General features: G+C 43.8%; 1 protein-coding gene across 1 annotated transcript; it reads left to right on the top strand.

Annotated features, from left to right (window-relative positions):
• The first annotated feature begins 23503 nt into the window (after positions 1–23503).
• On the top strand, positions 23504–24379 carry LOC127305471 (protein FD). Its single transcript, XM_051335886.2, has 2 exons — positions 23504–23903; positions 23997–24379. Exons 1-2 carry the CDS (start codon positions 23577–23579, stop codon positions 24078–24080), a joined length of 411 nt encoding a protein of 136 aa, XP_051191846.1. The 5' UTR covers positions 23504–23576; the 3' UTR covers positions 24081–24379.
• Positions 24380–24729: the final 350 nt, after the last annotated feature.

Genomic DNA, 24729 nt, shown 5'->3' on the forward strand with positions numbered 1-24729 from the left:
CAGGCTCTTCGGCATCTCGTTAATAGGTTAGTGCCGGAAAATGCATAAATATGACATAAAGTATGTATAAAACATGTAGGTATTGTCAATAAAGTAGCATGGAACATAAGAAATTATAGATACGTTGGAGACGTATCAGCATCCCCAAGCTTAGTTCCTACTCGTCCCGAGTAGGTAAACGATAACAAAGATAATTTCTGAAGTGACATGCTATCATAATCTTGATCAATACTATTGTAAGCACATGTAATGAATGCAGCGATCCGAAGCAATGGTAAAGATAATGAGTAAACAACTGAATCATATAGCAAAGACTTTTCATGAATAGTACTTTCAAGACAAGCATCAATAAGTCTTGCATAAGAGTTAACTCATAAAGCAATAAATTCATAGTAAAGGCATCGAAGCAACACAAAGGAAGATTAAGTTTCAGCGGTTGCTTTCAACTTGTAACATGTATATCTCATGGATAGTTGTCAATACAAAGTAATATGATGAATGCAAATATGCAAGTATGTAAGAATCAATGCACAGTTAACACAAGTGTTTGCTTCTTGAGGTGGAAGGAAATAGGTAGACTGACTCAACATAAAAGTAAAAGAAAGGCCCTTCGAAAAGGGAAGCATCGATTGCTATATTTGTGCTAAAGCTTTTATTTTGAAAACAAGAAGAGAGCATAAAAGTAAAGTTTTAAGAGGTGTTTGTTGTTGTCAACGAATGGTAATGGGCACTCTAACCCCCTTGCCAGACAAACCTTCAAAGAGCGGCTCCCATGAAAATTTTATTTTTGGGTGGCACTCCTTCCAACCTTGCTTTCACAAACCATGGCTAACCGAATCCTCGGGTGCCTGCCAACAATCTCATACCATGAAGGAGTGTCTATTTTTGTAAAATTATGAAGGTTAATTAATTTGGAACTGGGAATCCCATTGCCAGCTCTTTTTGCAAAATTATTGGATAAGCGGATGAAGCCACTAATCCATTGGTGAAAGTTGTCCAAAAAGATTGAAAGATAAACACCACATACTTCCGCATGAGCTATAAAACATTGACACAAATCAGAGATGATAAATTTTGAATTGTTTAAAGGTAGCACTCAAGCAATTTACTTTGGAATGGCGGAGAAATACCATGTAGTAGGTAGGTATGGTGGACACAAATGGCATAGTTATTGGCTCAAGGATTTGGATGCACGAGAAGTAATCCCTCTCAATACAAGGCTTAGGCTAGCAAGGTTATTTGAAGCAAACACAAGTATGAAACGGTACAACAAAACTCACATAAAGACATATTGCAAGCATTATAAGACTCTACACTGTCTTCCTTGTTGTTCAAACCCTTACTAGAAAATATCTAGACCTTAGATAGACCAATCATGCAAACCAAATTTCAACAAGCTCTATGTATTTCTGCACTAATAGGTGCAAAGTATATGATGCAAGAGCTTAAACATGATCCTTATGAGCACAACAATTGCCAAGTATCAAATTATTCAAGACATTTTATCAATTACCACATGTAGCATTTTCCGTTTCCAACCATATAACAATTAACGAAGCAGTTTCAACCTTCGCCATGAACATTATGAGTAAAGCCTAAGGACATATTTGTCCATATGCAACAGCGGAGCGTGTCTCTCTCCCACACAATGAATGCTAGGATCCAACTTTATTCAAACAAAACAAAAACAAAAACAAACAGACGCTCCAAGTAAAGCACATAAGATGTGACGGAATAAAAATATAGTTTCACTAGAGGAACCTGATAATGTTGTCGATGAAGAAGGGGATGCCTTGGGCATCCCCAAACTTGGATGCTTGAGTCTTCTTGAAATATGCAGGGATGAACCACCGGGGCATCCCCAAGCTTAGAGCTTTCACTCTCCTTGATCATATTGTATCATCCTCCTCTCTTGATCCTTGAAAACTTCCTCCACACCAAACTCAAAACAACTCACTAGAGAGTTAGTGCATAATCAAAATTCACATGTTCAGAGGTGAAATAATAATTCTTAACACTTCTGGACATTGCACAAAGCTACTGAAAGTTAATGGAACAAAGAAATCCATCAAGCATAGCAAAACAGGCAATGTGAAATAAAAGACAGAATCTGTCAAAACAGAACAGTCCGTAAAGACGAATTTTTAAGAGGCACCAGACTTGCTCAGATGAAAATGCTCAAATTGAATGAAAGTTGCGTACATATCTGAGGATCACTCACGTAAACTGGCAGATTTTTCTGAGTTACCTACAGAGAATTCAACCCAGATTCGTGACAGCAAGAAATCTGTTTCTGCGCAGTAATCCAAATCTAGTATGAACCTTACTATCAAAGACTTTACTTGGCACAACAATGCAACAAAATTAAGATAAGGAGAGGTTGCTACAGTAGTAACAACTTCAAAGACTCAAATATAAAACAAAAAGTGCTGTAGTAAAATCATGGGTTGTCTCCCATAAGCGCTTTTCTTTAACGCCTTTCAGCTAGGCGCAGAAAGTGTGAATCAAGTAACATCAAGAGACGAAGCATCAACATCATAATTTGTTCTAATGATAGAATCAAAAGGTAACTTCATTCTCTTTCTAGGGAAGTGTTCCATACCTTTCTTGAGAGGAAATTGATATTTAATATTACCTTCCTTCATATCAATAATAGCACCAACAGTTCGAAGAAAGGTCTTCCCAATATAATGGGACAAGATGCATTGCATTCAATATCCAAGACAACAAAATCAACGGGGACAAGGTTATTGTTAACCGTAATGCGAACATTATCAACCCTTCCCAAAGGTTTCTTTGTAGAGTTATCAGCAAGATTAACATCCAAATAACAATTTTTCAATGGTGGCAAGTCAAGCATATTGTAGATTTTCCTAGGCATAACGGAAATACTTGCACGAAGATCACATAAAGCATTACAATCAAAGTCATTGACCTTCATCTTAATGATGGGCTCCCAACCATCCTCTAGCTTCCTAGGAATAGAAGTTTCAAGTTTTAGTTTCTCTTCTCTAGCTTTTATGAGAGCATTCGTAATATGTTTTGTAAAGGCCAAATTTATAGCACTAACATTAGGACTTTTAGCAAGTTTTTGTAGGAACTTTATAACTTCAGAGATATGGCAATCATCAAAATCTAAACCATTATGATCTAAAGCAATGGGATCATTATCCCCAACATTGGAAAAAATTTCAGCAGTTTTATCACCGGCAGTTTCATAGCTTTAGCAGCTTTGTGCGCTTTTTCACGCTTTGCATTAGAAGTAGAAACATTGCCAACACCAATTCTTTTACCATTAATAGTAGGAGGTGCAGCAACATGTGAAGCATTAGCATTACTAGTGGTGGTAATAGTCCAAACTTTGGCTACATTATCATCTTTAGCATTTTCTTCTTTTTCCCACCTAGCACGCAATTCGGCCATCAATCTTATATTCTCATTAATTCTAACTTGGATGGCGTTTGCTGTAGCAAATGAATTAATATCTTTATTTTCATTAGGCATAACTTTCGATTTCAAAAGATCAACATCAGCAGCAAGACTATCAACTTTAGAAGCAAGTATATCAATTTTCCCAAGCTTTTCTTCAACAGATTTGTTAAAAGCAGTTTGTGTACTAATAAATTCTTTAAGCATGGATTCAAGACCAGAGGGTGTATTCCTATTATTGTTGTAAGAATTCCCATAAGAATTACCATAACCGTTACCACTATTATAAGGATATGGCCTATAGTTGTTACTAGAATTGTTCCGATAAGCATTGTTGTTGAAATTATTATTTTTAATGAAGTTCACATCAACATGTTCTTCTTGGGAAACCAATGAAGCTAAAGGAACATTATTAGGATCAACATTTGTCCTACCATTCACAAGCATAGACATAATAGCATCAATCTTATCACTCAAGGAGGAGGTTTCTTCGACAGAATTTACCTTCTTACCTTGTGGAGCTCTTTCCGTGTGCCATTCAGAGTAATTAATCATCATATTATCAAGAAGCTTTGTTGCGTCGCCTAGAGTGATGGACATAAAAGTACCTCCAGCAGCTGAATCCAATAGGTTCCGCGAAGAAAAATTCAGTCCTGCATAAAAGGTTTGGATGATCATCCAAGTAGTCAGTCCATGGGTTGGGCAATTTTTAACCAAAGATTTCATTCTTTCCCATGCTTGGGCAACATGTTCATTATCCAATTGTTTAAAATTCATTATGCTACTTCTCAAAGATATAATTTTAGCAGGAGGATAATATCTACCAATAAAAGCATCCTTGCATTTAGTCCATGAATCAATACTATTCTTAGGCAAAGATAGCAACCAATCTTTAGCTCTTCCTCTTAATGAGAAAGGAAACAATTTTAATTTTATAATTTCACCATCTACATCCTTATACTTTTGCATTTCACATAGTTCAACAAAATTATTAAGATGGGCAGCAGCATCATCAGAACTAACACCAGTAAATTGCTCCCTCATAACAAGATTCAATAAAGCAGGTTTAATTTCAAAGAATTCCGCTGTAGTAGCAGGTGGAGCAATAGGTGTGCATAAGAAATCATTACTATTTGTGTTTGTGAAGTCACACAACTTAGTATTTTCAGGAGTACCCATTTTAGCAATAGTAAATAAAGTAAACTAGATAAAGTAAATGCAAGTAACTAATTTTTTTTGTGTTTTTAATATGGAGATTGCAAACAAGATAGTAAATAAAGTAAAGCTAGCAACTATTTTTTTTGTGTTTTGATATAATGCAGCAAACAAAGTAGTAAATAAAAATAAAGCAAGACAAAAAAGTAAAGAGATCGGAAGTGGAGACTCCCCTTGCAGCGTGTCTTGATCTCCCCGGCAACGGCGCCAGAAAAAGAGCTTGATACGCGTACAACACGCGTCCGTTGGAAACCCCAAGAGGAAGGTGTGATGCGTACAACGGCAAGTTTTCGCTCAGTAAGAAACCAAGGTTTATCGAACCAGTAGGAGCCAAGAAGCACGTTGAAGGTTGATGACGGCGGAGTGTAGTGCGGCGCAACACCAGGGATTCCGGTGCCAACGTGGAACTTGCACAACACAACCAAATTACTTTGCCCCAACGTGACAGTGAGGTTGTCAATATCACCGGCTTGCTGTAACAAAGGATTAGATGTATAGTGTGGATGATGATGTTTGCAGAAAACAGTAGAACGAGTATTGCAGTAGATTATATTCGATGTAAAAGAATGGACCGGGGTCCACAGTTCACTAGTGGTGTATCTCCCATAAGATAAATAGCATGTTGGGTGAACAAATTACAGTTGGGCAATTGACAAATAAAGATGGCATGACAATGCACATACATGTTATGATGAGTAGTGTGAGATTTAATTGGGCATTACGACAAAGTACATAGACCGCTATCCAGCATGCATCTATGCCTAAAAAGTCCACCTTCAGGTTATCATCCGAACCCCCTCCAGTATTAAGTTGCAAACAACAGACAATTGCATTAAGTATGGTGCGTAATGTAATCAACAAATACATCCTTAGACATAGCATTGATGTTTTATCTCTAGTGGCAACAACACATCCACAACCTTAGAACTTTCTCACATCCCGTCCTGCATTTAATGGAGGCATGAACCCACTATCGAGCATAAATACTCCCTCTTGGAGTTACAAGTAACGACTTGGCCAAAGCCTCTACTAATAACGGAGAGCATGCAAGATCATAAACAACACATAGATGATAGATTGATAATCAACATAACATAGCATTCATTATTCATCGGATCCCAACAAACGCAACATGTAGCATTACAGATAGATGATCTTGATCATGTTAGGCAGCTCACAAGATCCAACAATGATAGCACAATTCGGAGAATACGATCATCTAGCTACTGCTGTGGACCCATAGTCCAGGGGTGAACTACTCACACATCAATCCGGAGGCGACCATGGCGGTGTAGAGTCCTCCGGGAGATGATTCCCCTCTCCGGCAGGGTGCCGGAGGCGATCTCCTGAATCCCCGGAGATGGGATTGGCGGCGGCGTTTCTGGAAGGTTTTCCGTATCGTGGCTCTCGGTACTGGAACTATTATCGACGAAGGCTTAAGTAGGCGGAAGGGTAGGTCAGGGGGCGACGCGAGGGGCCCACACAACAGGGCCGCGCGGCCAGGAGGTGGGCCGCGCCGCCCTGGCGTGTCGCCGCCTCATCGCCCCACTTCGTATCTCCTCTGGTGTTCTGGAAGCTTCGTGGAAAAATAAGATCCTGGGCGTTGATTTCGTCCAATTCCGAGAATATTTCCTTACTAGGATTTCTGAAACCAAAAACATCGTAAAACAAAGAATCGGCTCTTCGGCATCTCGTTAATAGGTTAGTGCCGGAAAATGCATAAATATGACATAAAGTATGTATAAAACATGTAGGTATTGTCAATAAAGTAGCATGGAACATAAGAAATTATAGATACGTTGGAGACGTATCAAGGAGCTTGAAGTTGCTCATGCTTCTCTCACTAGGGATCTTGACCACCTTGAAAGAGCTAACAAGCTTGTCAAGGATGAGCTCGAGAAACTTGGAGAGAACCATGACCTACTCCAAGAAACCTACAAAAAGGCTCTTGGATCAATGAAGGATCCCATTGTTGTTGAAAGCTTGCTTGTTCCTCCACTTCCTTTACTAGTGAGCATGCTAAACTTGTTGAGGAACATGTTCGTTTACAAGAGGAACTCTCTTTGCATGTTGAGACCAATGCATATCTTGAATCCTTGGTGACCAAATATGGTCTCGACTATCATCCTAATGAATCTTCTTGTGAGCAAGCATCTATTCTTGAGGAAAATGTTAGGTTAACAAAGGAACTTGCAAAGTTCACCACCGCCAAGAACAAGATGGGATTGGATGACCTCTTGAGTAAGCAAAGGTCAAACAATCAAAAGTTTGGACTTGGATATGTTTCCAAGTCTCACAAGAAGAACAACTACAAGAAGGAGAAACCCGCTCAAGATAAGAACAAGAAGGTCACTAATGTGGGCAAAGCCTCAAAGGGCAAAGCCACTAGTGGTGACCGCACGGGGCCAAACGACCACTATGCATTATTTGTTGATTATTATGGTGATGTCTATGCTAACTATGTTGGCCCTCCTAATGGCTATGCTTATAGAGAGTACTCAATTTGGGAACCAAAAGATATTGTTGCCATTGCAAAGGAACCCATTAATCGATGGTTTCCTAAATCCTTTGCTTGATTTTGTAGGGGTATTCCTCCGGTGGTCCAAAATGGGTGTTTGATAGTGGATGCACCAATCATATGACCGGAGGAAGAGGTGTGCTTGATCAATTCATTGAAGATATCAACAAGAAGTCAAGCATCACCTTTGGTGACAACTCAAAGGGAAAGGTACTTGGGTATGGCAAGGTAGCAATCTCTAAGGACTTGTGCCTTGAGACGGTTAAGCTTGTTGAATCCCTTGGGTATAACTTACTTTCTATATATCATCTTGGCGATGCCGGTTACAATTCATATTTCACTAATTATTGTGTGAAAGTCTTTAGGAGTGACAATCTCAAATTGGTCCTTGTTGGATATGTGGAGAACAACCTTTACGTGGTTGACCTCTCGAAAGAGAGCTCCTCTCCCTCCACATGTTTAATGGCGGCCAAGCATGACGAAGGTTGGTTGTGGCATCGCCGCCTTGGTCATGTTAACATGAGAAATCTTAAACAACTCCTAAAGGGTGAGCACATTGTGGGACTAACCGGCATTTCTTTTGAGAAAGATCGTGTTTGCAGTGCATGTGTAGCCGGAAAGCAACTCAAGAAGAAACATCCTATCAAGAGTATTGTTACCACATCTAGGCCTTTGGAGCTCCTTCATTTGGATCTCTTTGGGCCATCACATTATGATACTCTTGGTGGGAGCAAGTATGGACTTGTCATTGTTGATGATTACTCAAGATACTCTTGGGTCTTTCTCCTTAAGTCTAAGGACGAGACCCATAGAGAGTTCATCACCTTCGCCAAGAAAGCTCAACGTATGTATGAATTCGAGATCAAGGCAATTAGGACCGACAATGGCACCGAGTTCAAGAACTATACTATGCAAGAGTTTGTTGATGATGAGGGCATCAAGCATGAGTTTTCGGCGCCATACACCCCTCAACAAAATGGTGTTGTTGAAAGGAAGAACCGGACTATCATTGAGATGGCAAGAACCATGTTGAGTGAATTCCACTCACCCCACAACTTTTTGGGAGAAGCCATCTCTACGGCCATCCACTACTCCAACCGGCTCTTCCTCCGTCCCCTCCACAACAAAACTCCATACGAGCTTCTTACCGGTAACAAGCCTAATGTCATGTACATTCGTGTCTTTGGATGCAAATGTCTTGTTAAGAACAACAAAGGAAAGCTCGGTAAATTTGAAACTAGAACCATAGAGGGTATATTTGTTGGGTATGCGGAGAACTCTCACGCCTATAGATACTACAACCGGTCCACTAGGACTATTGAAGTATCTTGTGACGTGGTGTTCTTGGAGGATAATGGCTCCCAAGTGGAGCAAGTTGTTCCATGTGTTGCAGGTAATAATGATGATCCATCTAGTGCCATCAAGCATATGGGCATTGGACACATCCGGCCCATGGAAATTCATAATGATGATCAAGATGATGGAGTAGATGTATCAAGCACGGCTCAAGTGGAGCCTAGCTCAACTCAAGCCGAACCATCAAGTGCAACTCAAGAACCATCCTCTACTCAAGATGAGTCACGTTCCGAAGAACAAGAAGAAAACCCTCATTCCACGGAGCAAGACCATGATGATGATCAAGAAACATCCTCAACTCATGATCAAGCTCAAGTGATCCCTCATGATCAAGCACTAGCAAGAGATGAATTCATTGATCATGAAGGAACCATTCGGAAGATCAAGGCCGCTACAAGGGCAAGTGACATGAAAGTGGATCAAGTCCTTGGTAGCATCTCAAGAGGAGTGGTAACTCGTAGACACCATGCATTACTTATCACTTATTGTCAACATCATGCTTTTGTGTCTAGTTTTGAACCACTTAAGGTACATGAAGCCTTGGTTGATCCGGATTGGGTAATTGCCATGCAAGAAGAATTGGAGTGTTTCACTCGTAATGAAGTGTGGTCTCTAGTTGAGAGACCCAAGGATCATCGCATCAATGTTATTGGGACCAAATGGGTATTCAAGAACAAGCAAGATGAGAATGGCATTGTCATACAAAACAAAGCAAGGTTAGTGGCGCAAGGGTTTGCCCAAATAGAAGGTATGGATTTTGAGGATACCTTTGCGCCGGTAGCCCTTGAAGCTATTCGTCTTTTGCTTGCATTTGCATCTTTCCATAATTTCAAACTATATCAAATGGATGTGAAAAGTGCATTTTTGAATGGTCCCCTAAAATAAACCGCATATGTGGCTCAACCCCCGGTTTTCGAAGACCCATGCCGACCCAACCACGTGTATTTACTCCATAAGGCACTCTACGGTCTCAAGCAAGCTACACGTGCTTGGTATGAGTTCCTTAGGGATTTCTTACTACATTATGGGTTTTGCATGGGTACGGTCGATCCCACCCTTTTCACCAAGCGGGTTAAAGGGGGTGGCCTATTTATATGTCAAATATATGTTGATGATATTATCTTTGGTGGAACTAACCCCAATCATAACAAAGCTTTTGAGATATTGATGACTAGGAAATTTGAGATGTCCATGATGGGAGAGTTGAAGTTCTTCCTAGGCTTCCAAGTGAGGCAACTTGCAAAAGGCACCTTCATCTCTCAAGAAAAGTATGTGAGGGACATGCTCAAGAAATTCAACATGACCAATGCAAGCCCAATGAAGACACCCATGCCCGTAAAGGGACAACTTGGCTCATGTGACGGTGAGAAGGATGTGGACATAAAGGTATACCGCTCCATGATAGGATCCTTGCTCTACCTTTGTGCCTCTAGGCCGGATATCATGCTAAGTGTAGGGATGTGTGCTCATTTTCAATCCGCTCCTAAGGAGAGCCATTTAATGGCGGTCAAACGGATTCTAAGATACCTTGTTCTCACTCCTACTCTCGGGCTATGGTATCCAAAGGGGTCAACTTTGAACTCATTGGCTATTCGGATTCCGATTGGGCCGGTGATAAGGTTGACCGGAAGTCTACCTCCGGGGCTTGCCAATTTATTGGCCGGTCATTGGTGAGTTGGTCATCCAAGAAACAAAACTCCACCGCTCTATCCACCGCCGAAGCCGAATACATATCCGCGGCATCTTGTTGCACTCAATTGTTATGGATGAAGCAAACCTTGAAAGACTATGGTGTGTCTCTTGGTACGGTGCCTCTTCTTTGTGACAATGAAAGTGCAATAAAGATCGCCAATAACCCGGTTCAACATTGTCGCACCAAACATATTGACATTCGCCATCACTTCCTACGTGATCATGTTGCCAATAAGGATATTGATCTCACTCATGTGGGAACAACCTACCAATTGGCGGATATTTTCACTAAGCCTTTGGATGAAGCCCGCTTTGTTATTTGAGAGGATAACTTGGTATTCTTGATCCTAAAAACTTGGATTGATTAACTTCTTGCACTATATTCTTGCATTTATCTTGCTATCTAGCTTAGAGGCATAGCACATATGGGGATAGTCATCCTACCATGTCTTGGTATGATGCATACCTATGTGTGCAACATAAATAGACCCAATGTCATTATATGGACCCAAGCATGTCTCTTCGAGGTCTCATGACATTTGCGCTTTCACATAGGGGGAGTAATCCCCCGCCCCTCATTGAGCCGTCATTACAACTTGATTTGACTATATAAGGCCAAATGATCTTATTGCAAAAATCATTTCAAAATGATCTATGATTCTTGATATATATTTCGAATCATGCCCATTGTTGCTATTTACATCTTGTTTGGATTTTCTCTCCAATGGGTATGCCTAGAGAACTTTGTGTTTCCAACCCCATGTCTATGCTCATCTCATCATCATCATCTATCTATATGTACATGTCATCATCTGAGCATTCACACACTTTTACACAAAGAATAGGGGCAAAACGAGGCAAAACGAGTCAAAATCGGGCGATTAGCCCTCGGCCGGTCTTCGTCTCGGTTGGACCGGCCTCTGGGCCGGACCAGCCGGCGCCAGGTCCGGTCGACCGGGCGCCCGACTGGCCGTGCGGCCTGATATGTCATGGAGGGGATACCTCTTGGGGTCATCTTCCTCATTATCCCCCAACTCCCAAACCTCCATGGCCGCCACCTCCACCACCTCCACCACGATCTAGGACCTTCCCACCACAAGAATCCCCCAAACCATAGATCGGGCCCCTTAGAACATCTCCACCAAAGGATTTGGTCCCTCTCAAGCTATTTTGGGAATTTTTGGAGTTCTTGGTGTTCAAGCCCTACCTAGTGTTCTTCTTGCTCTTTTGATCAAGGAGGACCATGTCTTTGGGTAATGTACTCTCCCTTCCTCCCTATTCTCTAGTCCTCATCACACATTGCACTTTCTTGACAAGATTTGAGAAAATTTTAGGGTTAGGGTTAGGGTTTGTAAGTCCTCATGCCTTTAGAGTGTCTCACCACACAATGCACATACTCCACTCTATTGCTATAGTCTATATTCAAGTTTATGAGTTTTTGCATGAATTTGTGGTAGAAAATCTGGGCAACACCTCACAATTCGACAGATCCGGTCACTGGCCCGGTCAACCGGCCTCTCAACCGGCCGGCCCGGCGTGCCGCCCGGTCAACCGGATTGGCAACCGGCTCGTCTGGTCTGCCGCCCGGTTGGACCAGTATGTGCGCCGGATCGCCCAGTTTTCGCACAATCTCATCAATACACTTGGATATATGCTATGCTTTTTGGCTTCCCTCTTATTGATGACATGTACACTTACCCCACTGCTATCCTCGCTCTATTCTCTCATTCACAGGAAGTTGGAGTGGTGAACCACGTGGCACTGTTGCTAAGAGAGGACGGATTGCTGAGAATCCACCCCGCCGTTCTAGTGGTCGCGTACCCACTGCAGCTCATCAGACTACTGACACTGGCAGCTCGGAGAGGAGAAGAACCAAGTCAGTCGGTGGTAAGAAAAAGGATAAGCATGCCGCCCAAGAGGATGATGAAATAGTGCCAGATTTCAATCTTGCGGATGCACACCGTGGTGATTGGCGGGAAGTGAGGACGGTGAATCCGTACCGCTATGAGCACCGGACTTACACTGGTGGGGACAAGTTCTTCTGGACCAAGACACAAGCAGCCCTATGGCATGGTTTCTATGATACTCAAGAGTGTATGAAGAATGGCGCTGTTGTGATGCCCAAGGCCATCAATCCTGAAGAGCTTGCCTTGCATGAAGCCACAAAGTACCGCTTTGTGGTTGAAACCTTGAAGGGTATGGGACTATATGACCTTGTGTGCCTCAAGCCCGATGATGCACAAGAAGATCCCACCTATTGTCCTCTCCTAATCCGTCAGTTCCATTGCACCGTCTTCTTCCATGATGATGCGGACCGCACCATGACTTGGATGACTGGCAGGGAGAAGTACTCCTGCACCTACACTCAGTTCTGTGCGGCCATGGGTTTTGGTGGTGACCGTGCTCAAGGGTACATAATTCATACTCGGTCTAAGATGACTAGAGGTGACATCTCCTTTTGCTATCCCACTAACCCCACAGCTGGGCCTCCCACTATCTCTGGGATGTACTACTCATATCTTGTTCTTGCCAAGATGTTCCGTGAGAGTCTTATCAGCAAGTCAAGCGATACTAGTGAAGTCAGGAACTACCACCTGAATCTGATGTACTATTGCCACCCTACCAGGATAAGGAAGATTGATGGTTGTGACCTTATTCACTATGAGCTGAAGCGTGCAGTTATGGACCGCATGACTCCCAACTATGCTCAGTATGTTCAGCGGCTCATCAACTACATTGTTCCTGCTCCTCTGAACACTCTTGATGAAAGGGTCGTCATGGAACCATTCAGGTTCCCTACTCAGGACGGTTGCCCGGAAGTCCCTTCCATGATGCCCTCCACTGAGCACCGTTCCAAGGAACACCATGATCCTGCAGCAAGCTCCAGCTACTCTCGGCGCCCTCAGCGTGGTGCCGCTCGCTTCTTCTCTAGCATGTGGCAGATGTGCAAGAATACCAATGATGTTGCACATCAGAGTCTTGCTTTGAACCAGGAGACACGGAGGAGACAGAGTGAGTTCATGGCTGCACGGAATGCTCCTGTTCCTCCTTCTGACCCTGAGATGGAGCCTATGGTCGCACCTGCTTGGGAGATGCCTCCCATTACCGATGAGATGCTCCAGAACTTCGACCTATCCATGTATTCTCATGGTGGCCCTCCTCCTCGGACTGCTCGTGCTCCTACTCCTACTGATGATGATGGTGATGAGGATGAAGGTGATGCGGCTGCGCGTGATGATGGCGAGAGCTCCTACTCCGTCGGGCATCAGTTCTTTTGATGGGTGCGATAGCATCTCTCCTCTTTTCTTCGCCTTTTTGGTGTTCCGATGCCAAAGGGGGAGAAGAGAGTAGAGTCTAGGACCACGGGGTTCTTTGATTGTCACAAGCCATGGGAGTTTCTTTATTTGAATCTTATATGGCTTGTGCTTATTTGTTTTGATTTCTCAAGAACCATTTGCTATTTCTCAAGAATAATTTGTGTATGGACGAGTATTTGTATGCTTAGTCTATTAGGATAATCATGCTTTGTGCTTATATATCTTGATATACTTGTCCATACCATGCTTGTTTCCTAAAGATATTGGGGGAGCTTCTCATGTTCCACAAATGGTGCACTTTGAATTCAAATGCAAATTCTCCAAGTGCATACATTATGGGGGAGCTGTCGTAATATCTTATATGGAATCAAGGTTTAGAGCTTAACATAATATCCATATGTGACTCTAGCTCGGTTTGTCATCGTATACCAAAAAGGGGGAGATTGTAAGGGTATTTTACCCTTATCCATTATTTTGGTAACAATGACACCGTGCTAGAGTATTTGACCTAATATGTTTATAAGGATTATCTCAGGTATTAGGTAAAGAGGCATAAATGGTGTATCAAAGGAACAAGAAGGCTAAAGGAGACCCCCCCCCTTCAACAACAATCAAAAAGGGGTCTACAGCAAAAATCCGGTTTGCCGCCCGGTCAGCCGGCCTCACGACGGGCCAGTCCGTCAAGCAACCCGGTCAACCGGGCGCCAACCGGGCGCCAAATATGCGCCTAAGAAGATCCGGTCTACTGCCCGGTCTGCCGGCCCACAGACCGGCGGGCCCGGCGTACGGTCCGCCGACCGGCGCTAACCGGCGCCAACCGGAGGAGCTCCTGGACGTTGGAAAAGTGTCTCCGGTCTACCATCCGGTCACAACCGGGAGGTCCGGTCACTGGTACGGTCTGACCGGCCTCTGTACCGGACAATCCGGTCAGGGGTCCGGTTGACCGGGTTTGTCGAGAGAAAAGATGAGGTGGCAAGTGACCAACGGCCATATTTCGAAGAACACTATAAATAGGCCTTCTCCTACCTCTGAACAGTCAGGCACTACACTACAAGCTGTTCTTGAGCTCTCTCTCTCATACTCCATTGCTAGAAACACCAAAAGCATCCGATCTCCCTCCTCCTCCACCCAAACTCAAATCCCTCCGGGGAAACGTTAGAGGAGGACCCGATCTACTGTTCTACCAAGCCAAATCTCATTCCCCCTTGTATTCATCGAGAAGCTTGCTTCCTAGGGTTCCTTGGAAACCCTAGGTGGGCAAGAGGAGTCCGAAAGCATCCGGGCTGTGGATTTGCTCCGGGCAAGATTGTGAAGGTTTGGAGGCTACCTCAAAGTCTACCACAAGTGAGTGAGCTATTCCTTCGTGGGATAGGCTCCGGAGAATAGGGTGAGCCTTCGTGGCGTGGGGAATCCTTCGTGGGACCTCCACCCCTCCAAACGTGACGTACCTTCTTGCAAAGGAAGGGAACACGGGAATACATCCTCGTCTCCGCGTGCTATCGGTTATCTCTAACCGAACTTCTTACTTGTGATTTAACTGTCTGTGAGAGCCTTCGTGCTTGAGTTAGTTGTATCCTCATATAGGTTGCTTCACCTAGTTTGCATTAGGCTCACCTTTATATTCCGCAAAGCCTAACATTGCAAAGAAAGAATTAAAATCTGTAGAAACCTATTCACCCCCCTCTAGGTTTACCATCTCTATACTTTCAGTTTAGCGAGGTGATTTCGAGTTTGATGTTTTGTATTGCTCTTATAAGGTGTTGTGAATAATCTAATAAAAAAAGCCATGTGCATCCCTTGGATGCAGAAGCTGGGGCGATATTTCCCCTATTTAAAAAAATACATTAAGAATTGTGTGCAATGTAAATAATAGAATTACCCTCGGATAAAACATTAATGGTTTCTCCCTAGTAGCAACAACACACCTACAATCTTAGAAGTTATTATCACTCTCCCAAAAAACTAGAGACATGAACCTACTATCGAGCATAAACAATACCCCCTCTTGGAGTCACAAGTATCTATCTGGCCAGAGTTTCAACTAGCAACGGAGAGCATGCAAGATCACAAATAACATATGACATGAATATATAATCAACCTCAACATAGTTTACAATATTCATCGGATCCTAACAAACACAACATGTAGGATTACATAAGGATGATCTTGATCATGTAGGGCAACTCACAAGATCTATACATGAAGCACAAATTGGAGAAGACAACCATCTAGCTACTGCTATGGACCCATAGTCCAGGGATGAACTACTCACGCATCACTTCGGAGGCGGGCATGGCGATGTACATGACTCCGACGATGATTTCCCCCCCGGCAGGGTGCCGGGAAGAACTTCAGAACCCCCCGAGATGGGTTCTGCGATGGCGGCCGCGACGGAACTTTTCGTGGATGGAGGCTCGGGCGTATGGGGTTTTCCCGAGATCGTGAATAAATAGGCGGAAGGGCGAGGTCGGTGGAGCCCTGGTGGGGCCACACCACCCCTAGGCGCGGCCAGGGCCTAGGCGACGCCTAGGGTTGGCCTAGCTGCCCCTGGCGCTTCTTCGTCCCCCCTTCGGTCTCTGTCTTCATTACGGAGAAATATTAACTTCGGCTTTTGTCCCGTCCAATTCCGAGAATGTTTCCTGTACAAATTTTCTGAAACAAAAACAACAGAAAACATGAACTGACAGCGTGGCATCTTGTCAATAGGTTAGTGCCGGAACTCATGTAAAAGTACAACGAAGTGTAAGCAAAACATATATGAATTGGTGTAAAACAAGCATGGAGCATCAAAAATTGTAGATACGTTTGCGATGTATCATCTACCCTCTAAATAAGCCCGTCGTTGGTGCTGTTGGTCAGCTTCGATCTGGTGGAGTTGTTCCTCTTCTTCTTCTTCTTCTTGGCTGGCATGGTGACGGAAGGAAGATGAAGGGAGCAACTGTTGGTGCAAGATCTAGGTGGCGCGGAAGCTATTCGCGATCGGAACACATGGTGGCCGACGCTGCTGCCGTGATCTTCGCCCGGCATGGCGGCCCTTCTAGAACTACGGAGGTTGTTTCTTCGATCCCTCACTAGAACTCGGTGCCTCTAGGAAGCCAAGTGGTTCGTCACCGGATTCTTAGAAGTGGCCGATGGCGGGATCTCGTCACCGGGAGAGGATTTTCGAGCATCCAACCCTCTGATTTTGATGGCAACACCTGAAGATCGCCGACGACTAGTGGCAGAGACACATGTGTCCTTGATTGTATTTTTGTTATCTCTTTTAGACATTGTGTTTTTCGCATATTTTGAGGCTTTATCTTCAAATACTAGTATCTATAGGGCGAGTCTTGTAAAGGGCCTCGATGTAAATTGCATCAGCCACATGTTCTTTTAATGGAGCTCCTCTGGGGTCTTCCAGACCCCTCTTCTTGTTCAAAAAAAATTGGTGGGTTCCCGCAGGGGCAAGCCTAGTATTGAATTTCATTAGGGTTAGCTATGTTACTTGTGATGTATTCTTCCACTAATAAGAAATCTTCAAAGACTAATTCAACGAGGAAAAGTTTCGTTGGGTTCAGCTTCAGCTGAACCCAACTCTTCTATACGAGCTCCGCCACTAGGTCCCATCACAAATATTGAAGGCACCCACAAGAGCTCGATTAGGTCGCTACTCATGCTTGTTTGTTGGAAAATTTAGAATGAGATCGAGGAACACGTGGGTCTTTAGAAGAACACGTGGGTCTCCGGCAACATAAAAAAAATCAACTCTATGGAGATCCCCAAGGGCAAAGCATTTGGGAGATATAATGTTGTGAGAGTAATTTCTTTGTCTTTTTGGGCCATTTTTTTGGCCATGTGTTGTAAAAAATCTTAACTTCTCACTTAATTAATGATAATAGGCGGAACTAATAACGTCATTAATTAGTTGTAGTTTGTGATTTGTTTAGCTCGATTGTTTATTCCGATGACCACTTATGCTTTTAATATGATAAAAAAAACAAACATATAATAGGTGTTTAGGTTCTTATAATACATGTTGATATTAAGACCATAGTTTGGTTGGAATAACAATGTCTTAACTACTTAATGAACTGAAAATATAATAATTTATACTTGTAGATAGGAAAGATCAACTAAATGTTGATAACTTTTATTTTACTATTTTCGATACTTCTTTCTAGTATCATTACACAAATTAGAACACTACAGTGGAGAAGACCATTTTTTATTTCATTTACTTTTGTCCCATTTGAATAGTCTATTCATCTATTTTGACATGGATGTCATGTATGATCTTGTTTCCACTATCCTCTACTCTTTAATGGAGTCATTATGTGCTCTTGCTCGTAGGTATTTGTCTATTTTCCATAAAACATGACCACACAAACTTATAAGTATTCAAACCGTAAGATAAAACATTATATCGGCACTAGACATGCGATGATATAAGGATATCCAAATGTGTCACCGTCAGCTATTGAACCTACGAGAAAATAAGAGTCTTACTAATTTTGAACAAAAAAGAGCAAAGAAGAGAGGTAATGACGATAAAATCAACACGAAGATGGTTCGCCCTACAATCAACTATTTAGTATAGGTAATCTTCTCTACATAAAGTCACCGAAAATCCTCACATGTAAAAATGTACGAACCCCCCTTAGGAATTAGCAATATTTATTAGTCTCATGTGTTGTAGAATCCTCTAGTATATCAACACATACTAAAATAGGAAAATATGCATATAAACATACTGCAATACACTTGAGAGACATTAATTAATCCACGAAGAAATGTGGTTTTGTCATCTTCTTTTCTTGCTCTGCTTAGATCTAGAACAAATTCATTTCGCAGAAGAATCTTATACATATAGCAAACCAAGACTGAAATACTCGCAACATTTCTATGATAAACATTGTTCCGTGTTAGGACTCGTGTAAGGATAAACGTTAGAATCATATGTTATTTTCAAATATAAGTTGTTAATGGTGCTACATATAATAAATGAATATTATATATATTTTATCTGAATGCTAACATAAAAAGGTAAGCCAAATATTTCCCTTAAATAAAATCAAAAGATAAGTAAAAATGATCAATATAAATAGGTGATACCCGTTTGTCTCTATGGTCTAGTTGAAAACCTTGCCATAGTGCAGGTTAATTAAAAGGTTCTGTAATAAATGAGTAATAGAGAAATTTGAGCTTGGTCGGAAATCTATGGTCTAGTTGAAAACCTTGTCATAGTGCAGTTTAATTAAGAGGAAACGTAATCAATGAGAAATAGAGAAATTTGAGTTTGGTCGGAAAGCTGAAAAGAGTCTTGAGTTTCAAAAAAGACATGAGTCCTGACCATGTTTCACCTTAATTGCTATTTGAATAAAAAGATCACAATAAACTTTTGGTTAAAGTTCTCTCTTAGTCGGAGTCGGGTTATCATTTCTCTTATGTATGTCTATGGAGTTTTTCTAAACCCACAAACACCTCAGAGATAGATATAGAGGTAGGAATTTGTTGAACGAATCGCACTCCTTCGTAGGCCTCAAGAGTCCATTGATGAAAAGGGTATAAGATTGGAAATCTAACACAACGACAATACATGTTTAAATGGAATCCATTGATTTATACCGATCTTTTTACCTATTTATTTATTTTATTGAAGGGAAACTAATATTATCTTGAAACTTTTGATTTCGCTGAATGGCCCTTTCATTGATGATGCATTCCGTTCTTACACAATAAATGTGAATATTTTAATGCATATTTAGAGACACATTTTGGTGATTTTTGTGAAACCCAAAATACAACATGTTTTTGTAACGAAAGTTTGCACCCTCATAACAATCATGCATGTTTAATTTATGCATCTGCAAAGAGAAACTAATATTATCTTGAAACTTTTGAACAATCATGCACGGCCGCGATGCATGTCTGCCGCATGTAGTGCAGCAACCCGATTCTGCGAGCTTGTCATGCATTCTTGGTTTTCACAGGACCTGCAGAGTGTGCTTGTCGGGACCCATTTCAAGCTGGACCGCGTCTCTTCCACTCTTGTACGGAGCTAGCGAATTCAACCACGTGGGTGGTGCGATTCATCGGTGGATGGCCAACTTGGCAACTTTTTTTTTTTTTTTTTTTTTTTGAGAAAACAAAGGCTTTATTAAATATCATGTAGGATTACATTCTAGCTGCATCACCAATTCTACAGATGTTGGCCCTCGGCCAATCCACATACATTCGGGGTTACGCGGTGATGCTTCCTTGGCACAATAATGCGCTGCCAAATTAGCATTTCTAGAAATGTAGGAGATTTCAAAAGAATTGAAAACCTTACTAATCTCCTCGATCTCACGGAGAATTGGTGTGATCTCTGCCCTATGATTCTTCCTTTTTCTCCACAGGTTCACTAGCAATTGAGAGTCTGTCTCCACTCTTAAATTGCAAGTGCGCCAACGTTCGCAGAAAGTAACACCGTCTCTCACCGCCAAAGCCTCTCCGTGCAGTGCATCTGACAGTGCCTCGTACCACCGGGCTCTCGCTCCAAGTGCCCTTCCGTCTGAATCTCTAATAATGCAGCCCGTTGATCCCGTATGGTCATTTCCATTGAAAGCTCCATCACAGTTCAATTTGAGCACACCAGTTTCTGGCCTAGTCCATCCTCTAGTAACGCGTACCCCCGTATTCACTTTTGCCTTTGGCTTTGCCTCTTGTGCCAGATCAAGAGCAGTATCAATCGCCCACCTACAGGCAGCTCTCCAGGTTCTAGGTTCATCGCCATGTCGTCGATTATTTCTTTCACACCAGACAGCCCACATCCCACACAAGATTACACTAATATGATCAGAAGGGCATATGGCAGCATCCAGTATATCTCTAGCCCATGTTACAGGGTGTAGAGGAGGGAGTTTAATACCTGTCAATGTTTTCATCTCTTTCCAGAAGCAACGAGCAAAAGTGCACTCCACCAAAGTATGATAAGTTGTTTCCCTCTCAGCTCCACAGTCAACACATTGACTCAACTTTTCAACATAACGTTTTTTCAAATTGTTTCGAACCGGTACAAAATCATGGATTACACGCCACCAAAATGATTGAATCTTTGGTGGAACATGTAATTTCCAAATTGATTTCCAAGGATCACCTCGGACTGCATTGGATGATTCAGTCTTATCTTTCTTATTTTGTGCCTCCCGAGATAACAAATTATAAGCTGATCTAACAGTATAAATTCCATTATGCTCTGGCGCCCAGGCCCATTGATCATCTTCAAGTTTCCCCAATGGTATTCGAGTAACTGCTTCAGCATCAAGTGGCAGCAGATTTTCTTGTAAGGCATTATGATTCCAGCCATCATTTATCATCAGGTCAGAGACTATCCTTGCCGTAGCATTTTGGCCTTTACATAATGGTTTAAATCCTGGAACACCGGGTATCCATTTATCCTTCCACACATCGTCTTTATATCCAGTGACAGAAGAAGGCATCTCGGCATCCCCAAGGAGAGCAAGCAAAGCATGTCTCCGTAGCTTAGAGCATCCCCACTCGTTGGCGCTCCCCACGCCTAAATCCGGTGAAATTTTCGTCTGGATTGGAGGAAGATTTGGCGTGGGGAGCGCCGAAGTTCCAGCCGTCCCCCCGGCAGGAAACCCCCAACCTCGGCCATTTGACATATTTCAAACAAATTCAACATAAAATTTAACAAGTTCGGCGAACAAGAGTACGAAAATTGCTGAAACAAATTCGGCGATAATCAGTACAATGTTTAACAAGTGCTGAAACAAATGAAGCACACAATTTCACAATTTTTCAAACAAATTAAGACAGACTAGTTGGCGTCGGCGTTGGCGTTGCCTCGGAGCCTCCATATGTGCTCTACCAGATCATCTTGCAGCAGCTGATGCATTGTAGAGTCTCGAATCTCCTGGCGCATAGCAATGAAGGCGGCCCATGATGGAGGCACCTGGTGATTAGGCTGTGCAAGAGGACCCTCTCTCTCATATGGTGTTTCTTGCTCAGCCAGAGGAACCGGATGCTTTCGCTCATCTTCAATAATCATATTGTGTAGGCACACACAACAGTTCATCACCTCCCACATCTGATCTTTGGACCAAGTCATAGCGGGGAACCGGACGACAGCAAATCTCTGCTGGAGGACACCAAATGCACGCTCGACGTCTTTTCGGCAAGCTTCTTGTTTCTTGACAAACTCGCAAAGTTTGGGGGTGCTAGGGTTGGAGATAGTCTTCACAAATGTTGCCCACTTTGGATAGATACCGTCTGCAAGGTAGTATCCTTTGTTGTAGTGCCGACCATTAATCACATAGTCCACCGGGGGAGCATGACCCTCAACAAGCTTGGAAAAGACCGGGGAGCAGTTTAGGACGTTGATGTCATTGTTCGATCCAGGCATACCAAAGAAAGAGTGCCAAATCCAGAGATCATGGGTAGCCACTGCTTCAAGTATCACAGTGCGGCCTTTTTTGTGACCCTTGTACATTCCCTGCCACGCAAACGGACAGTTCTTCCATTGCCAATGCATGCAGTCAATGCTTCCAAGCATCCTTGGAAAACCCCTAGCTTCATTTGTTGCAAGGATCCTCTGAGTGTCTTCGACAGTGGGTGATCTCAAGAAATAGTCCCCGAACACTGCTATGACGGCCCTGCAGAACCGGTAGAAACAATCAAGAGCGGTGGACTCCGCCATCCGAAGATAGTCATCTGCAGTATCACCGGGAGCTCCATACGCCAAGACATCCTCATAGCCACCGTGCACTTCGCAGTGACGAAAATCCAACCAAACCAAGTGCAATCCACCTTGCATACGAAGTAGGGATCAAAGTGGCGGATGGCATACACAATTTGCGTAAATAGCTTTCGCTCATCCCGAAACGACGCCGGAAAACACTCTCACCGTGCAATGGATTGTCGGCGAAGTAGTCGGCGTACAACATGCGGTAGCCCTCCATTCGCTGTCTCGGCTTGCACTTCCGCGACCTCGTGCCGACCCACCACGTCGACCGGTTGCCGTCCGGCGTACATGCTTGCCAAGCAACCGAGGATCATCATGTGCTCGTCGTCTTGGGCGAGCCGTCGCCATCTCTTCTTGCATAAGCTCGACGAACATCTGCTCCTCCTCTTCGTCCGAGTCCATGGCCGGCGAGGCAAATGGACGAACACCTGACGGGCGTGGTCGAGGCAACCCGAGCCGCGAGCGACGAGGAGCAAGCAGGCCGGAAAACAGGCCGGCGGAAGAGTAGCCAGATAGGCCGTCGTCCAAAGACGGCGGAATATAGGCAGGTGGGGAAGGAGGGGCGGCGGAATCTGGGCAACAAGCCGGCGGGGTGGTGCCGGCGGCGAGAGAGATACGAGGGGTGGGGGAGATTTTGAGCGACGTGGCGGTGGGGTTCGTGCGTCGAGTCACCGACAGATCGGGCCCTTCCCCGCTTTTCACTCGTCCGGAGTTCCCGAGCGCTCCCCGGGGGGCCGGGGGTGGCGTGGGCTCGCCGGATGGATGAAGGGCCAAATCCGGACGAAAACGAGGAACCGGGGGCGCGACTGGGCCGAATTTCGCCGTCCGGATGGGAAAAACGTCGCTCGGGGGCCTCGTCGGGGGCACGAGTGGAGATGCTCTTATAGCCTGAGAGCGGATTCAGCTCCCTTCTCCATCTCCAGAACCACCCCTCACTAGACGTGTTATCTCTCTGGATCGATGGACCTCTCGGTAGTGGTTAGTGAGTCACGAGCAGTGGCACGGACGCACGCGACGATCGCCGTACGAGGTACGACATCGTTGTAGCCAGCCAATTCTGTGAGCGTGTCATGCGTTCTTGCTTCGCACAGGACCAAGCATCCAATTTCGGACGTCGTTGTAGCCAGCCAATTTTCTTTGTGAAATCAGCTGGACCGCGCATCTTCATCTCCTGTACGGATCATTCGAATTCTACTCACGTGGGTTGGTGGGCGGTGTGATCCATTGGTGGATCGCCCAACGTGCTGCTACGTCGTCGATCTTTATCCACTCACATAAGAAGGCATCGGCATCGCCAGGCACCACATCGACAAGCAAGAAAGCATGTCTGAGGACGAAGCCCAGCTGAGCCTGAGCGGGTTCAGCTCCCTCTTCTCCATCTCCGGCACCACCCCTCGTCCTCACCACCACCACCACCACGACCTGCCGCCGCCCTCTCTCTCCCTCAGCATCGGCACCGGCGGGGATGAGCATGAGGAGGATCAGGTCGTCAGCAGCGGCCAGGGGACCACCGCCCGTGTCCGGATGATGAAGAACCGGGAGTCCGCGCTGCGCTCCAGGGCCAGGAAGAGGGCCTACGTGCAGGAGCTGGAGAAGGAGGTCCGCCGGCTCGCCGACGACAACCTCAGACTGAAAAGACAGTTCAAACAGGTACGTACGTCCTACTAACATCTCTCTTCAGTTCCTTGCCTTGCTTGCTTCTCTGTGGTTGATTAACTCAAACTCTCCTCGATGCTGATTCAGCTTAAAACGGAGATGGCCGCACTCGTCCAGCAGCAGCAAACCAACGGCAGCTCACACAGAAGAACCTCCTACACGCAGTTCTAGCCTTCTAGCTAGGCCACCGCTGCTGGCAGCTGCGTCATTTGAATTCCACCACAATCACTAGTATATGAACTGCTCCCACCCTTTCTGAATATGAAGACGTTTTAAGAGTTCAATCTAAATTCCCATTACGTCCTATATTGAGGATTGGAGGCTGTAATATTTAGCACTTGTCGGATTTGTTAACTCGACTGTTTGTCCGAAAAGCCAATCAGGGGCATGTTTTTTTCTCGTTCTCCAAAATAATTCGGTGGGCACCGGTATTACCGGTTATTGGAAATACCAGTCGAAATACCGTGCGAGATTACTTGTTTTTTTATTTCTCCCAAATTTATCAAGATTGTTTAAATTCGAGCAAATTATACCATTGGCTAGTATTTTCTTATGCCAATGGGTGCTAGAAAATACGATTACGAGGGAGATATCGAAAATTTTGGCGAGATTAAAATCTCTCTCAAGGGCCTTAAAACGGTGTGCTATAGCCAATAAAAATGGTCACTGTCGCTCAAAACATGGATTTTCGCAGCATCGGTGTCTTGGGGTCCCTGAACAATATTCATGCTTTTTTTTTCCATACGAGACTCAAAAGAGCCTCGGGTTCCACTATCCAAAGATAAGTTTGGTGCCAACTGGCAAAGTAAAAAAAAAAAAC

This window comes from Lolium perenne, chromosome 6 (assembly GCF_019359855.2).
Source record: "Lolium perenne isolate Kyuss_39 chromosome 6, Kyuss_2.0, whole genome shotgun sequence".
NCBI classification, from domain to species: domain Eukaryota; kingdom Viridiplantae; phylum Streptophyta; class Magnoliopsida; order Poales; family Poaceae; genus Lolium; species Lolium perenne.